Genomic DNA, 18,380 nt, shown 5'->3' with positions numbered 1-18,380 from the left:
AAGAAGACATTGCTGGACAGAACATCCAATCGAACGGTATCAATTTCAAACCTTTCGAACATAGCTGGACAGTGCGAGAGTTTCAGAAGGAGGTACCGATGTCGCCGCGTCGCGACATGCCGATGCTCGGCGATCGAGTCAGCGACGGAGCGGCTGAGAAGAGGGCGGAGGCACCTTGAAGCTACCCGGGCTATAGCCCGGGGGCCGACAACATCAAAGAAGAAATTTTTTTTGGATTTATGGGCTGCCTGGCGAAAGGAAAAATTGGCCGCTCGTCGCCTTGCGAAACGAAGAAGAAAATTTTTCTCCAGTTCATCTATCAAACATTATTATATGTATTATATATATTTCATGTGACTATCGAACCAAGCTAACTATGTAAGATAGTAACGACGTGTACAAGAAGAAGCAGAGGAAGAAGAAAAACAATTAAACTAGCTAGTACAATTCTGTTATTTCCTCTATTATTGAGTAACCGTCGATCATACATCGAGCGAGCAAATCTCTTTGCGCAGTCAGTCGATAACAGGGTAGTAAGCTTGCTTGGTGATTCCACAAATTCCTCCATTCACACCTCTAGCCATCTTTATATACCCATGTTCCCCCCAACCTGACCCATACGAGTTCTTCAAGAGCCAGTAGTCGGTGCCACTCTGATCAGTGCCGTAGCCCACCACCGTCATGCTATGATTGACTTCACCATCAGGTTCGCAACCAATGTCAGTGACGACACCAGCGTCAAGCAACTGGAAGAATTTGGATTTGCCATTGACGGGTATCGAAACAGAGACAGAGACCGGTTGCCTGGCCACAGCTTCCAAAAGTTCCTTCTCATCTTTAGCCCTCCCATATCCGCTTATTGTAACACCACTAGCTCGAGTCTGAAATTTGCAGGCTCCAAGAACTCCCTTGTACGGGTAGTTGTGTCGGGTTGTCAGACTAGCATTACGACTCACAAAGTCAAAAGCGCTTGCTACGAGGCCGCCGTCGCATGGCTTATACCCGTCGGGCGGTGGCACACAGTCTATCAGCTCTTGCTCTGACAACGATGTTAGCTTACCTGTTTTGATCTGAATTATGCCTTCTATTGCTGCTACGGCAGAGAACGCCCAACAAGCACCTGTTTATTTGCAAACAATGAGCATTGCGCATGAAGATTGAAGGATATATATATTTATATACATAGTTACGTTAATGCTCACCGCATCTTAGTCCTTGATCCTTGACGCCGGTGACTGCACCCTCATCCCTCCAGTCAACGCTACGTGGAGGTGGCTTACTGTGGTTTGCAGGCAAGGGCGGGTCCGTCCCATCATGAAAGTAGTGCGAGAGCCTCGTGTTGGCGTAAATCTCCGTGAATTCCTTGTGCGTTAAATCGGCGAACTTGTTAGCTTTCAGTGAGAACTTGTGTTTCCCGTTGTTGTTGGAGTTGATGAACTTGACGTTGTCTGCGAAGATCTTGAGACGCTCTTCTTTCTCTGTTTCACTACGATACGTACGGTTATATGTCCTCATCCACACCTCGTGCGTCCGGCGTAACGCCTGGTAAGAAATTCCAGCAGGATTAGCTGAGGTCCGAACGAGGAGCAAAACAAGGAGCCATACTCCCAAGAATTGGTAGTGGAAAGCCATCTCTCTCTCTTTCTCACTGGTTGAGGCTGAGTGAGTGCCAAAGACCAGCGAGTAGGCATAATTATAGTGAGATTTGCCGTCCTACTTTCTCGCCACCATGCCGTGCACTACACTCCTAGTAACTGGCGGTGGCAAAGACAAAACTCTTTCTGGTTCCAGAAGATGTGGAGATCATGAACCATTGAAGGTGCACCATGCAAGACAGTTAGGTAGGAGGTCTACGCCTCTACGGCGTTTAGTATGGGGTAGAAAGTGGAAACAACGCCAGTGAAGATGGTTGACTGAAGTCTTCCGATAGTCCAAAGACTTGAGGATGACTTGACCTGGTCCACTTAGAAAGGAAAAAAAAGAAGGGAGTAAATACTACTGCGGACCAAAAGAGGCTCCAGAGAGGATTAATTAATTGGGTTAGAACTTTAATTATATTTCCAGAGGGACAAATATTACGTGTGTCAAATCAATAGTTAGGGTATTTGAAGGTTTATGATAGTCCAAATCTCTAATTTTGAAGGCACAAGTTAAGTTTAAAATAGGGAACAAGTAGTTAATGAATCTACTTGAGATCAAATTATTCATAAAAATCAAATTTAATTTGTAGGCATAGAAAATTAAAACTTAATATCTTCTACTTAAAGCATAAATTATTTAAAATTTGATCATTGTTAAAATTTAGACATCTTAATTAGAACTTACTGAGCCCTCGTGTCTTTTAAAATGCTTATTTTGATTTTTAAAAAAAGAGACAAATTGCAAAATGATTTATAATAATTTTTAATGTGTGATATGATTTTGTTAAGGTTTTGTACCTTTAAAATCTAAAATTTTGACCGATCGGGCTTTTAATCATTATAAGTCTAACATTAATACTTTATTTTTTGTTAAAAAAGTTCATTCGGATCAAAAATTCAATCATAAGATATATGTTGATTTACAAATCAATTACGCTCCCAAATTAAAGATTTTGACTGAGCTTCTTCAAATGTTCCAAATAAAACATTTAATAATAACAAAAATGTTGCAAGATGTTTTATAAATCAGTTTGCGCCTAGGTTTTCTCAAGTACAATCTGTTTTGAGAATCAGCTTGTATCTTCAAAATAAAATCAGTTTGCGCCTAGGTCAGATCTCGTGGGCGATCACGTGATCAACGGCGGATTCGGCGTCGCGCACGGGCACGGATGGGGGTGTCGCGCAGCATAGCAAAATCATATATATATATATATATATATATATATATATATATATAGAAAATTGATCTGCCGCGCGACTAATTCCTGCGCACCCGTGCGCGAATCAATCCTGACCGTCCATTTTCGTGATGCACAGTATTTCTCCTCGGACGTTTGCCGCTGTTCACCGCCGTCCGGCCATCTCCGGCCACCGAACCGGCGGCGATGGATGCGCAACTCGCCGGCGCCGGGTCCGGTGGTCGTATTCCGGCCGTGATTCGGCCGGAATCCGACCGATTTCCGCTGAAATCGGACAAGGGTCGTTCTGTTGCGTTTCCGGCCGGATTCTGGCCACAATCCGGCCGGAATCCGGCCCCGGCCGGAGCGCCGGCAAGCTGGCTTTCCAATGCGTCCGGTCCGGCGGCCGTCGGTGATCGGACAGCGGCGCGACGGCGGTGGAAGCGGCGGTGGGTCGGAGCTGTCGCGTAGGTGTCGCGCGGGATGCGTCGTCCGCCAGTGTCTGGCGGCGATTTCGGCCGGAATCCGACCGGATTCCGGTCGAATCGGGGCCGGACTCCGGCCACCTCCGGACCGCCGTCGAGTTGCGGTTCCAACGGGCCCGGTCCGGCGGCCGGAGGTGGCCGGACGGCGGTGAACAGTGGCGGAGAAGCGGCGAAGGTCCGAGGAGAAACACTGTGCAATCGTGATTTTTGGACGGCTACTGTTGATCGCGATCGGGCGTGGACGGCATGGATCGATTGCGCACGGGGTCGCGTTTTTTTCGCCGCGCAGTATATCAAATCTATATATATATATATATATATATACATGGCTTCAATGTTCTCATTATACTCATGCACCAAAAGCATTTTTCCTTTCAACTTAAGTATTCAGAAAAGACTGCTAATGATTGAATCCATTAGTTTTTTTCTTGCTTAGAACATCAACGTAAGTAAGTTGTGTACAATCTCAGGTACGCTCTACTAAAAAAATAAGGGATTGTAACTTGAAGAAGATCATCGTCTGTTTCCTTGCTACGTTTCTGCTAGATATCAATTAATTAACTAGACAGAGAACTTAATTGGATTCGGTAAATCTAGCAAATGTGGGAGGGCCATTAAAGAGTTGTTTAAAGACCTTGATGGGCCTCCGAAAGTTAGATAAGGTGATGTAAAGGTATAGATGAGCTGAAAGCCCTGATATCATAATTACAGTACTATACTATTGTATGCAATTGACCAAAATGTTTTAGGTGTTTGATCCGATGAAATTCATATATATTTTTATAATGGTATAATATTATCCACTTTAAATCTAAGTTCTTATGATTTTATTTTTGGATTGTACTCAAAAGATCTTATACTAATAGAGATATCTTTCATATTATAACACTAGGATCTTTTTCATATATTTTCAATATGGGACGACTTTAATTGTATTCCAACAATTTACCCCTCAAATAAAGAACCATTGGGAGCTAGCTCCTCCCTGATGGTCTCAACGGATCCCTTACTGGTTCGGTCCCAACGAACCTCCTCTTAACGGTTCCAATAGATTTCTTACTAGAAGCCGCCTAATCATTCCTTTATTTTTTTCTAAGGATCCCCATATAATATCACATAAACTTGCTCTGACACCACTATTATGGTATGATAGAATCCACATATATCTCCATAATGGTATGATATCCACTTTGGGCATAAACTCTCATGATTTTATTTTAGATTTAATCCAAAAGGTCTTGTACCAATGAAGATATCTTTCATCTTATAATTTTAAAATTTTTCCCATATAATTTTAATATAGAACTTTAATTGTATTCCAATATTATCAAAGTGTTAAACATCTTAACTACTCTCTACATGAACGGATCCAGAAATTAGAATTTGGGTGAGCTTGAACTTAATATGATATATTATATATTATTATCAAAAAACATAATAAATTAAAATATATAATAAAAAAATTACATTAGATTATACTATTCAACAGAATAACTATAAGAATGAAATGAAAAAAAATAGAAGTCTTTCCTTCTTTTTCGACGGCCCACGATAAGAAAAAGATAAAACAAAAATGGCTCTGGTTGAAGAGGAAAGAAAAATAACTAAGTTACGATTAGAAAGAAAAAAATAAAGAGAAGGAAAGAGAAAGTCAATGCGTTGAGACTCGGGCGTGAGGCAGTGTAAGCCAAGAGCTATGTAGTGGAAGAGAATAAAAAGAAAAGGGGAGAGAAAATAATTTTTTTAAAATTCTTTAAATTATTTTAAATTGATTCATTTAATTCAATTAAACTTGGTTCAATCATAATTTGACCAAAATAGACCAAATCAATTCGGTTTGAATCAACATATTCCTTATATTTGCACCTACTCGATGAATTTTGTTTGATCTCAATCTGATTTTAAATTAACACATTCACTTTGTATTTGATGATTTGGTTTATTTATTTATTTATTTTATAAAAAAAATTAATACTTAATAAAATTTATATAGGTAATGATAATTTAGAAAATTGGGGTGGGCTATAGTCCAGGATTGACCTAATGTGGCTCCGTCCTTGACTCTCTATTATAGAATATTGGATGAGATAGTTAAGGACACATGACTTCCTGAGAGCCTTGGGTCACAATTGTGGGCCTTCTCTCAAAATATAACATGTGGGGTGTTATCAAGGTATTTTTGAAAAAAAAAAACACCTTAATAATCGTATAGTTGTTGGATAATGTTTTGAGGACATCGATTGGTTCCTGAGTCCTTAGATCCCAAATTTTGCATGAGAAACAACTTGGGGGCTCTTTATATGTTAGATGGGTGAACAAGGACACAACTAGGGTTTTGAAGAGGGGTGAACATGATTAGATTTATTATTTTAGTGGGAAAATCAAATTAGACTAAACTAAATCAAAATATGTTTCTCATTTTTGTTTGATCTATTTATGAATGAGGTCGATTCAAGTGATCTTGAGATTTCCAATGATTTTCAAAAATAATTCCAAAATTGATATCAAATAATGTGAGTTGTTAATTTGAAGTTAATTACTCTAATTCCTAAAATTAATATTAAAAATATCTCAAATATTCGCACATAACTTTATAGTTAATTTTTTTTATTTATATAATACATAAAAAAAATAAAATACATTTGGTTTTATATATAAAACACACTTGTAAGATATACAAATACAAGTTCAACTTTTGCCTTTAAAGCTCCAACATAATGAATTAAGAACTACCAAATTTAGATTATTATAACCAAAAAGTTATTAGGTTGCTCGTTTAGTGAACTGCATGATGAAAATTAATATATAAAAAAAATCCAAACTTGGTATATATATTTTAAGGTACATTCATGAATTTTTGCATGGCAAAATAACATGTGATTTCTTCATTTAATGCAAGACCATTATATCACAATTGCCATCAATGACATATTTATTTCATCAAAAACGTCAAGCATTTGACAGAAATTATATAGATAAATATATATATTTGTTAATCGAACACTCTTCTGCATAAGAGTTAATCGAACACTCAGATCTTAGAGAATCGGATGAGGCCAACGTGGATCTATTTCCAACAAAAGAAAAATTCTGACAGAAATTAAGATAAAATATATCCAATATTTCTGATTCATTCGTAAAATCTATATGCTCAAATCTTATCTACAAGTAAGACGATGCCATGCTCCGCACGTCCGTCGGCATGAAAGCTAAGACCAACAGCAATGCCAGCAGTCCCAAGGGAAGAAACAGCAGCATGGAGGGAGGCGGCGGCAACGGAGGCAGCACAAGTGGAAGCACCAGCAAGGACGCCGCGAGCAACAGCAGCAGCAGCACGAGCGATCTCGTGCTGAAATAGTGATCGGTCGAAGAAGCTCCGAGCTCAGCACGGCGCTGCCTTAATCCGCCTTCCATCTGCTAGCTTCCTTCAATGGAGGAGATCAGATATTCAATGCGAAGCTCTAACAGATCATGAAAATCATAAACAGGGAAGCAAAGCAGGGAGCAGCAGAGCAATATAGCTAGTCGCCATGCTTCGCCGAGGAAGCGAGGAGCGTGGGATTCTGCACCGTAGCTCGATGAATATCTGTGCAGATACACTGCACTGCGTGACTTGAACGTGGAGCTAATTCCATGCAAGTTGGAGTACTATTAAATGTTTTCTTGGGCATGGGCATGGTTTGACGATGAAGGTTCCTCTCCCCTGGCCATCCCATCTGCCCTTTCTCCCCCCTCCATCCTCTCGTGCATGTCTCTTTCCAGATCCCACCGCCACCGCTAGTCAAGGGGCAGCACTGCAGTGCAGCCTTCGCCTTGTCCTCGCGCTGTCATGGGCTGCATCCTCTACGTCCCCCACCCTTGCTGACACTTGGGGATGGGAGTTGCTGGCGTGATATGCTCGAATACTCTGACTCATTTTGCTTCGCTGTAGGTAGAAGAGTACGAAGATGGAAATCGAGGGAGGTGGAGGACGAAATGAGGTTTCCAGCTGTAAAGTGAAGGTTTAGATTCCTTCGCCTGTGGGATATGTCAGCGCACAGGACGTCCTTTGGAATTAAAAATGGGGATGGATAGCAGACATCAACTTCTCATCGGCTGTCAAGTTGAGTCGATTCTCGAGACAAGATTAAACTTGGACAAAATCAATCATAAAAAGGTAGTTTCGTTTGAAGATTATGAATTTGTGGGGAAGTGGTTTCTGGGACTGGAGTGGGACAACCAAGGGAAGACTGGGAAGACTGCTTGTCCCTTGATCTTTATTCCATGCATTGAACTTGAGGAAGGTCTTTCAAGGCACAGTGCTCGGTGGCTCAGTTTTCCCTGTCGAGTTGTACTACTTGATGGTTTTTAAAGCACTGCCAGTACTTGCTCTGGAAGCACGATCGAGATTTGTAAAGGACCAATTCATGTGACGAAACTCCATTAAGTCTCTCATAATCAAAAATAAATAAATAATAATAAATCATTTTAATAAAAAATAAAATTGGTCGTCTAACGGTCTCACGTGATCGGTACCATAATTATTTATAAAAAAATAAATCTAGAAACGGTAATATTGGATATTAGGTCTTAAGACTTAATACGATTTTGTGAAAAAATCGGGATGTCATCAATCGATGAAAGTCGAAATTGACTTCAAGATCGAAATCTACATTTTGCGTAGATAGATATAGACTATTAATTTGCTCAAAATCGATTAAAAATGAATAAAAAATTAATTATTCAGAGTCAGTCCAGAATAACATTAATTGTTATATAATGAAGTGCATGGAAAATAGTCCCACGTTGGAAAATTTTAATGAACTTCCCTTCCTTATTAATGTTGCTGTGTTAATAGAGTTAACATAAAAAATTAAACTCATGTGCTCTCTTCTCACGGGCGAACAGGTGCTCGCACCTACAAGCCCGCGGCGCTTTGTTGGTACACTTTGCACTTTATGTTTCAGAGGACATGACAGTGCTTGTGTGGCACTCGGGTGATGTGTCAAGCTTACATGTGATATGACAGTGTCTATGTAACATCTACGTGGACAGGAAGAGATGACTGGACTGCTAACTAGGCAACAGGGGTTTTCTTATTCGACGAATTTTGTCCCCGGAGCCGAAGAAGTATAAACGCCTATCGATAGTTTTTTTTTCTCAAAATATGATCCTTAGGTGTGGCTCAAACCGATACAAATAGGAATGAAGTAAGTCTTACTTAGTAATATGATTGACTCTCACTATTAAAAAAAATAGTGAGAGTCAATTCTGGGATTCATAACGATAAAAATCAGAGGTCAAAAGTATCCAGGGCGAATGGATGACAACCATTGATGCGATCACATATGATGCGATTTAGAGCGTTGGATCACGAAGAGTCACGATCTGACCGTTGGTGATGATGCTTGACCTGAAGCGTCAGATCGAATGGATTTTTGGATCCAGATTTGATGGTTGATGACAAAAGGGATATGAAGGATCACAACTCTCCAGATCTGATGGATAAGATTAAAGGTCGATCTGAAAGGTTACAATCCTCCAAATCGAACGACCCAGATTAATTCTACCCAAGAGTCATAACCACTCACCAAAAGGTATTCTACCTCTTCACTTTATATAAATAGATCCCTCCAGATGTTGAAAATTTCATCGAATCATCGATTCAACTTATTCTTTGAAGCATTCATCTCATCATGTGCATTCGGAGTCCAAAAAGCCTACGAAAAAATTCTCTAATCTCAGAATTTGAAGTGCTACTATTCCGAGATGTCGTTGTTGTATCTTGAAAAATGAATTGCTGCTATCCGTAAACACCTGTAGTGGAGCAATATCATTTTACAGAGATAATATTGAACATTAATCTCGACGATCTGATATTAGTTTGCATCCTCTCCGGCCGCCACCGACCAACATGTAATTGACCACAACGGAGGAAAATATTATCTCGACTTTATCAAAATTCGATCCTTGTCCACTTCAATAAGTTTGTACTGTCTTAACCACTCAATTATGCTCCCGAAGTAATAATAATAAATCATGAACTTTCAAACAAGTGCTTGAATGCTCACCGCCAGAATATTCCTGTGTGGATCAGCACTTTATATGTAACATTATTAGCATTCAATTATACCAATACAAGTGAAAATCAAGGGAAAATATCTACTATAGTCTTGGTGCTGATATATGAGCATCATTGTCCCCGAGACAATGGTGCAACGGTAGGACATCCGGATTGTAACTTAGGAACTTACGATTCGATCCCCAGCTACGACGTATTTGCAAGAATTTTCCTCCAAATGGAGAACGCAATCAAAGGATGCTGGGCATCTGGATTGACCGTCGTATGCGCTTCCCGATTTACCCTGCTAGTCGGTGGGAAACTTCCGTGGGACCGGACCGACCACCTCCAGAGATGTGGCTACTTGGATTATCATTTTTTTTTGATATATTAGCATCATTACAAATCGTTAATCACATTTCGAGCATTTGTGTACGACTTTAGATATTGATTACTTTTGAGCATGTTAAAATGGGACAGATGTAGGATAATATTTTGAAAGAATTAAAATATAATTCTACATTGTTTCAGTATCGAAAATTATATTAAAAAATCTCAATGGTAGCATCGACCAAATGTGCAAATGCTTACGTACAAAAATAAAATAATGAATACCTCTATAACATAGAAGTACATCACTGCTCTAGAAGAGGGGAGTTTTTAATTATTTTTTGGCAATGATAATACTATGTAACATAAACGAAGAACAGGCAAGTATTTCATGAAAATTGCTAATGCGTAGTGACTCACTCGTATAGGTATTTTTTACACACAGGTCATCGTTCTCCCAGAATCGTAGGACACAGTTTGTTGTTCAGTCATTTAGCAATCCAGAGACTCATCGCATTGTTGGCCCACACTATCCTCTAGCTTTGTCAGTGGATCTTCCAAAATCTCAAGGCTATGTTTCATACGACTCAATCCACGAGAAACTAATCTTAAATGCTAACTCCTCAAACTTGAATTCAGGTTTCAGTTCAATCTGCATTTCAGTCAAAATGTGAAGTCAGAGCATTTGAAGTTACGATGTAAATCTTGTACTACAGAAAAAAGAGTAGCCATTCAGTGTAGAAATGTGGAGAATAAGCTCATCGTTTCCTTACCACTCACATCTCTCAGAAAATTGTCTGCATGCAAGTTCAATTTCTTCTTCTGTCATTTCAATTGTCTCATCACTGTCCAACCCAGGATCATCCGCAGGTTCTTCCTCCACATCATGAAAAATCTTCTGTTGTTTTATTTTAGTGTTATCTACATGCAAAAGCACGCCTTCATAAATCTCCTTGCACTTTAAAGCTAACTCATGCAGCACTTTCTTTGAAGTAGGTGGTTTTTTACTGCTTTTCTCCTCAAGTTTCACCAGCTCTTTAACAACATGAGGAACGAACTTCCATTGCTCACTAGCATGCCGAACATCCTAAACAGTATAGATCAACATTTGCATGCCTAGCTTAAAAGTTACGATAAGGAATTGAAGGATTTGATACTTGAGAACTCAAAAGTGAAAAAAACAATGAAAAGAATTGACTCTAAAGGCCGACTTTTTCCAATGCATTCAGATTTGATCCATTTCCTAAGCCATAACACCGCAGAAGTATGGACTGGAGGTTAATTATAGAGTTTGACTTAACACCAGAGTTCCTAAACTATAAGTTCTGTAGTTATAACAAAGCCTAAGGTAATTCAACAAGAGATGACAACAACATGTATGTTCAACTATCTTTTGGTTGACTACTGCCACAAATTTTTCTCGGTATGAACATGAAGAGCATACAAGAAAAAAACTTACATGACCTTGACTGAGAGAATCAATTGCATCTTGCAGACAAGTAATAATTCCTTCTGCAGCTATACTTTTGATTTCACTCTCATCTGGCTGTCAAGATAGAAATCCAAGCAAGTTAAATTAGATAGTAGCTGTGACATTACCACAATCACAAACCAATAGAAAAATTTAGAGAAAAGTATTCTTTTTTTAATGCTCAAAAAAAGGTTCTTCAAAGTGAACCATATAGCCTCATAGAAACCTTAAAGATACAGAAATTGATAAATTAGTTTAAAAAATTGGATTCATGAGGATTAAAATAAATAAAACACTACCATCAGACAAAACATTATCTTGCCTTCAACTACAAAGACAAACTGTATCAACTCAATGAGTGATGTCTGTGATAGTATATAAGTGAACTCACTTTTTCATCTTGACTCTCCAACCATGACATTGTTTTAAGAAAATCATCTATAGCCCATTTTTTTATCTTGGAAGGAGGAAACTGACCATCAACATCAGTAGTTTCCTGCATTAAAGCCAACACTTAAACATAAGTTACAAAATTTTGAAAAGATTACACTTGCAGGATGCAGTCAAGATTACACTTAATCCACTACGGTAGACTTTCTACCCTAATAGTGGACATGGCTAACAACTTTGCAAATACAACACGATAGAATAATGTGATCAATTTGTCCATATTTAAATGCTTGATGCCCTCCTTGTGCAGGTTCAATATGCATCTGAGCTGAAAGATTTCCCAGCTCAATGTATGAAAGTACTCTCATCCGTGTCTGTCAGCTCATCATCACTTAAACCAATTGCACAATCAGGTCTTTGAGATCTGCTAGCATATTTAGATGTGTAAACCATAGATATATAGCTGGTTCTTTCCTAGTGGCTTAAGAGTTTGAGACGAGCTGTCACCCAGTTTAACAAAGTATGACACAGCACCAGTGATGAGTTTGAGTATCAGCTTGCCTGCTATACTCAAGAACAAAAAAAGACAGTATTTGTCCTTTCAATCTAATTGAAAAGAATGCACTTATATCCTTTGAAGAAAACAAATATCATATCTGCCAAATCTTTACAAATTATTATGGATAAAAGGAAGGCATGCCTACAAACTTCCAGTTTTAACCAAATATTTTCAGTGGGTGTTTTTTACTTACACTCAAATATGCATTATTGTTCAATTATTCTAAGAAAACTAGTGTGTAGGGATCTATATGCGTCATCAAAACAATTTTAATCACATATACGCAGCGGAAAACAGGATCCCTCCAGAAGATCCATGCGAAAAACATACTCGTTTGACGATTCTACCTACTAGAATCGAGGTTACCTTTGATGCGAGCCCTTCGCAATCCCGACAGCAACTCACTTTGCCTTCAAAGGTTCACGGATCTCAGCACGATCAGTGTGTTCGCGCCTCCACGGTATCCACACGAACACTGAGATGGAGAAGAACCAAACTGTGGTGCTAGCCACAAGATAGAGTTCGGCCAAGGTGGTAGAAGAGAAGAAGAAGAGGGAGAGCAAGAGCATCCAACAACCTCTTCATCAAGAGCCTCTCACCCCTTTTTATATCCCACCATGGGATATGAAAGATGAAGGGTTTTTTGGCTTTTAGTGATCTAAGGAATTAATATTTTATTAACTCCCATGCATCTTATGCATGAAGATCTTTCTCTTCTTTTAATGAAGATCATACATCTCATGCATGATAATCTTTCTCTTCTTTTAAGGAAGATCATGCATCTCATGCATGATAATCTTTTATATCAAATTAACACAAATGTTCCTCACGGGTGTTTAACTATTTAACCATGACTATCCATGCCATACCCTTTAAGAAAAGCAATTCGCTTCAAGGATGTCTATGTATGGATATGTATATATCCAAAGAAATTCCATTTAACAAAAACAAATAGGAGTGGCCTAATATATAATGTTCCCACAAAAGGGGTTGAACATGAGGCCATCCAAAAGGGGAGTGTTCGATGATTTTAACTTTATTGAATGTTGACTCATGCCCACGCTGGCCAACCATACAATTCATATTACCCCATAGCCAATTAAGCCTATGAACTTTAGATCTACAAATATCATCTATGGAAGAAACATGACCCAAAGAACTATTAGTTATAACCAAATTAGCTCTAATCAAGATTTAAAGTCTCGTTTCATGGTAGGATTCAGTGCCTGGCAGGCACAAGATGCTACAAGTGTCATGTTGGCAAGCTGACACATGGTGATGGCGGCACAAATTAGGAGAAACTGAGGAGAAGACACCGATTGCAACAGCATGGAGGGATGAACTGAGAACATGTCTCTCCATTCTCCATGTCGTCTAGTGTCTCAAGAAGATGAAGAAGAAAATCCAGTGCCAAAGCTGGAACCTTAATAGTGATCAAAGCTAGCGATGCAAGAAGAATAATGCTGCCATGTCTCCACATACAAGGAGGGAGCCTTAATATTGGTCAGAGATGGAATTGTTCCATATCTCATTCTGCGTGTTGGTCAACTGATGGAATTAAATGTTTCATACTGCTACAGACAGCATTACTATACAAGAACCAAAAATGTTTTCATTCACGTTAGGGAAAACTAAGATACACAAAATTGACAATTCCATATAGTTCTCCAACATTCACTTTTCTTCCCCCTTACATCTTATTTTAGAGCTTTAATTGATTACATTTTCCAAATAAACAAAGACACGGCAAAACTAATGTGCCTAGCAAGATGATAATGGTAACAAGATATTAAAGAAAAAACAAAAATCTCATTGTATTCACAAATTTTATGATATTAGCCAATTGATTCACTAATCAAGGAAATAAATTAAAAAAAAATGATTCATCGATAATCACATCTGAAACCAATAAAAAAATGAATACAAACCACACGTCTTTTGGATCCGCTAAACTTCATATCTGATTTCCGAGACTGTGGTAGAGATTCTTCATGTTGGGCCATGTTCTGATCTGCAAGTTAAGGTATGAAATATCAAGAGCATATTTGTACAATTAGCAGCGTATCCCGGTCAATGATAGTTCCCTTTTAAATGTTTGAGGTTTTGCACAACCTGATAGCAGGAGCCTTAGATTCTAGCATGCTATCAAGGAAAAGAATGTTTGTGGTTGATGCCTGAAACTGAGCAAAGATAAAGAGGCATATTTGTACAATTAGCAGCATATCCAGGTCAATGAGAGTTCCCTTATAAATGTTTGAGGTTTTGCACAGCCTGATAGCAGGAGCCTTAGATTCTAGCATGCTATCAAGGGAAAGAATGTTTGTGGTCAATGCCTAAAACTAAGTGAAAGCTAAGGTGTCTTATATGTACATAAAGAAAGAAGCATGTTGTGCTGTGGTAACCACCATCAACCTATCAAGGCAAGCATTTATCAGAATCAGTGTCTTCACTAATCTTGGGTATAGAAATGAAATTGGCACAAGTGCGAGCACACAATTTTCTCTTTTCTTAATGAAGTAACGCTGACATCAGGCATTGATATTTTGACATAAACAAATCCTTTTATCTTCCTCTACTTTTCTCTGTCTGATTGGATGAGCCCTAAAGGATCCTTACCTCAATTGAAGAGCAGAGCAGAAAATAAATTTTCAACAGTAAATCTTTGGTATCTATACTGAAATACAAGTAATTGTCTGATATCAGGTCAAAGCAAAGCTGATAAAATTTTGCCTAGTTATCTAACAAATTGGACCAAACACCTGGCTTAGTCAAAATACTGAATGTATGTGTTCAGGAGCCAAGACATCCAACAAACAACTGATGTATAAGCACGAAGTTGTACAGTTTGGTGCAGTCTAGGTTTAAATCATTGAGTGACTAACTCGGGATCAATTCACTTACTCTTTACTATGAACTATTACCATCATTATACCTGAAGAAATGCAGCATGCTACTGATAGCATTCGCCATATAGCAGAAAAAAGAGACGCTACATGGAAGTTTTCAACGTATAAGAAGAGAAGCAGTAAGACAAAAAAAGAAACGAGAAGAGATTCATAGCTTGGACTTTATTTACTGAAACAAACGAACAAAAAAGTAAAAATCAAACATAATGGTTCACTTCTACAAATAACCACTCAAGTAGAATGTTTTCAAACATCATAACTAAAAACATAATTCACCTTGTGAAATAGAAGGATTACTTCATTTGTATCAAAAGTACCAGAGAAAGAAGTCTAATGCTAATAATCTAAAAGAAACACACTCAAATCAGTTCAGTGTGGAGCTTGGACAATCAACTGATCAAGGCCACCTACCCACACATAAGGAGAGTGTTAGAACTTAATAAAAATTTAGATTATTCTTTCTCCAAATAGCTTAAGTTTTGAGAAAAAATTGCCACCAAAGAGAATTTAGCATCGTATCAATCCAGGTCAAATCCTACAAGTCTTAGAAATTTTAAAAACATGCCTAGGAAATTAGTCCACATGCTAGGCTTGTGCCAAACTAGTCTTATTTAGCCAGCCAAGCAAGGGAGGAATATTACAAATATATAACTGTTGCTTGGGTGATTTCCAAGTTGCCTAAACTTTTGGAATAAATAATCATGTAATCAAACGTAAAAGTTGCAAATTTCAATCAATGAAATGCAAGGAAAATAATACTTTGGCTATCATTAAAATTATCAACTATGCAAGCCAACTAAATACCTTCATTGGTATCAAACTGCTTGCTATTGTTTCGCCACGGTTTCCCAACATGCATAAAGTAAGGTTGAATGTCAACAAGCCTTTGCTGGTTGTAGGACTCAAATATCCATTCCTACACAAGTTAAAGTGAAGATTTTGTGATGATTCATCATGTGCACCTTACAAAAAAAGCCAAACAAGTATGAAGCAGCAAAAATAAATTCCTCTAGCCATTTCAAAACTTGCTGTATTGGTCATAGAAAACAAAATATGGAGTACCAAAGTACAGATTTAGGATTATTCTCCTATCATACTTTCATCATGACAATGATGTGAAACCAATTGAAGCAAGAGAATATATAACAGAATGTCAGATGTAGTAATGTATTCTGCATTGGTTGATCTCGAGCAATTATCATAAGTAGTAAAAAACCAAAAGATAATTCCTCCTAAACTTTTTTAACCAACTCTATGGTGACGAGTTCTCGTTAATAGACAAGGATTGATAGAATATGTCATGAGTCATTTTTTAAGATTTAGAAAGCACTGCTGTCATTTTGATTATTGAACTATCTATAAGAACTTCAGTTATACAACATTTCAAAGACGAATAGCAATTACATGTCGGTAAATGGTGATAGAAATCTAATAAATATTCATTGGTTGCCCTGAATAAAATATAGAAAGGTCTCCAAGAATAGCAAACCATTTTACTGGAAATGCACAAGATGACAAGAACAAGTTGATTTTTTCTCATATATCATATGAAAAAATAATTCTCTCAGAAGAAATAAATGTGAATGGTTGTTCCTTGCATGTTCAGAAACATTCATCAAGTTTTCATGAGTTAAAATAACAATGCGACAAAGAAAAATAAAACATGTCCAACTATCTGGCGTTGACTACGAGTCTTATCCCACCATGGAAATTCACCTAAGGTCACATCATCGTTAATATTTAAATTGTACCAAATCAGTAATAGAATGTTAATGCAAAGCATTCAAAGCAAAGAACTTAATGTCATGCTAGTTATGTGGAAAATTTTTACAAGAAACAAGCAAAAAGGAAGAATGTAAACACATGAAGTAGCACAGGGTGGCAAGTTGTTTTTCATGAATAAATAATTCTAATATAAAGTAATCCTATGATTATTCAATAGAAGAAGACAAATGAACTCAAGGACAAATGAATTTTATAAGGATTAAGCAAAAGAATATGACCTTTGACACAATTGTAGCACCATCAGATTTGACTTGTCTAAATTTAGGTGTATTCGAAAATGCACACACTAGAATTGTACAATCTGAGGTCCAATCTGGTCGGTATTCTGCCCCCATCTCTAGTGCCTGAGATCGTATTGCAGCCCTTTCAGGGTTAACAAACCCAGACAGTGTGAATACTACACCTTCCTGTCAAAGTCAAGATATATGAAAGTCATCAGTAATTATGCAATAAGCAGCTCAAGACAATGACAGGCAAACTTTCAGTGTTGTTCATTACCAGCAATTTTGAAAAATCCTTCCTATTTTGAGACGTTTCAGGTGGGTAAGAATTGATGCTTCTTTTTACATTATTTAATTCCCCTATAGAAGCATCAACCAAAGCTTTTCCATATGACTTGTCTTTTGTGTCTCTATAACTGACCGAAGAAGGAAGGACTCTCTTTTCTTTCACATCATGATCATCATTGCAGTCTGAGCGTGGATCGGACATGATGCAAAAATCTTTGCAGATTGCAGACCCAAGCAAAAATTGTTTGTTCTACTTCGAGAACAACTAACCTAGTGGTCCTTAAATAACAATGATTAAATGCAATCAATTCAGAACTTCTCAAGAAGACACACAGCGAACACTCACTTAATAGTATCTCAGTGTATTGCCGAATCTCTGTAATTAAAGAAGAAAAAGGATATGATAAGATTAGCATAGAAGATTTAACAAAGCATATAAATATAACATTTGTAATATAACTATGATATTCAAATTAATCTCGTAGTCATACTTCATAATTATATGATGGATAGATTAACTGAATGCATACAGAAGCATAAATTATCAGTTTAGGACTTTAAGATTGAAGAGAAAATTCAAACTTAACATATAGCTTTATGGAATTTCAGTCGATGCAAGGAAGTTAAAGTAATTCTGCAGTTTCCATCTTCTGTCAAAGCCAATGATTAAGGGTGAAGGTACAAGTAACAGAATAGCCTATTTTGAGTAGTTAAATACACTGTCAAACTAATCCCGTGATCATCTTGATAGATATTGGCATTTGTCATCATTTAAATATGAAATTTTGGATTTCAGTTAGGTTGGTTGATTTGGAAGCAAGTCTTTGTGCTTCATATCAATCTTTTCCGGTTCCTAAGGTATGGAAGTTAATAGCTAATGATGCCTATCAGGTATATCCATTTTGGTGAAGACATATTAATGCAATGGATAAGATTTAGGGTAATAAATATTTTAGGTTTTAATTTTTTCAGTATAATTTGTTAAATTTTACTAGTTATTAGGAACCAAGTAAAATAGACTGCCCTTAGGAGTAGTCTTTATTTGTTCCATAAAAGGAGATCTACGTCCTTCATGTAAGTTGCCTTA

At 37.7% G+C, this 18,380-nt stretch overlaps 2 protein-coding genes across 2 annotated transcripts; both read right to left on the bottom strand.

The window, feature by feature from the left end:
* Positions 1-399: 399 nt before the first annotated feature.
* On the bottom strand, positions 400-1,632 carry LOC141822668 (senescence-specific cysteine protease SAG39-like). The gene is made up of 2 exons (XM_074710001.1): positions 1,203-1,632; positions 400-1,120 (listed from the first exon to the last, which is right to left on the bottom strand). Exons 1-2 carry the CDS (start codon positions 1,630-1,632, stop codon positions 516-518), a joined length of 1,035 nt encoding a protein of 344 aa, XP_074566102.1. The 3' UTR covers positions 400-515.
* Positions 1,633-9,985: 8,353 nt separating this feature from the next.
* On the bottom strand, positions 9,986-17,709 carry LOC141824275 (DNA-repair protein XRCC1). The gene is given in 9 exon segments (XM_074711534.1): positions 9,986-10,325; positions 10,454-10,760; positions 11,133-11,219; positions 11,536-11,640; positions 14,022-14,104; positions 15,804-15,915; positions 17,003-17,191; positions 17,283-17,522; positions 17,524-17,709. Coding segments are annotated over 9 exon segments (1,314 nt in total). The 3' UTR covers positions 9,986-10,320.
* Between the last annotated feature and the right edge of the window lie 671 nt (positions 17,710-18,380).

This window comes from Curcuma longa, chromosome 3 (genome assembly GCF_044706935.1).
Source record: "Curcuma longa cultivar G26 ecotype Majalengka, Jawa Barat chromosome 3, ITB_CL_G26_1.1, whole genome shotgun sequence".
In the NCBI taxonomy this organism is placed as follows: Eukaryota; Viridiplantae; Streptophyta; class Magnoliopsida; order Zingiberales; family Zingiberaceae; genus Curcuma; species Curcuma longa.
The sequence above is the reverse complement of the archived record's forward strand: the minus strand, read 5'-3'. Positions and strand labels throughout refer to the sequence as shown.

What these genes read in the sequence shown, in the direction of transcription:
- LOC141822668 (XM_074710001.1), bottom strand. Translation starts at nt 1,632, where the DNA reads ATGGCTTTCCACTACCAATTCTTGGGAGTATGGCTCCTTGTTTTGCTC. An exon ending in GGATCAAGGACTAAGATGCG is followed by an intron (nt 1,121 to 1,202) that starts GTGAGCATTAAC and finishes GCAAATAAACAG; the next exon opens with GTGCTTGTTGGGCGTTCTCT.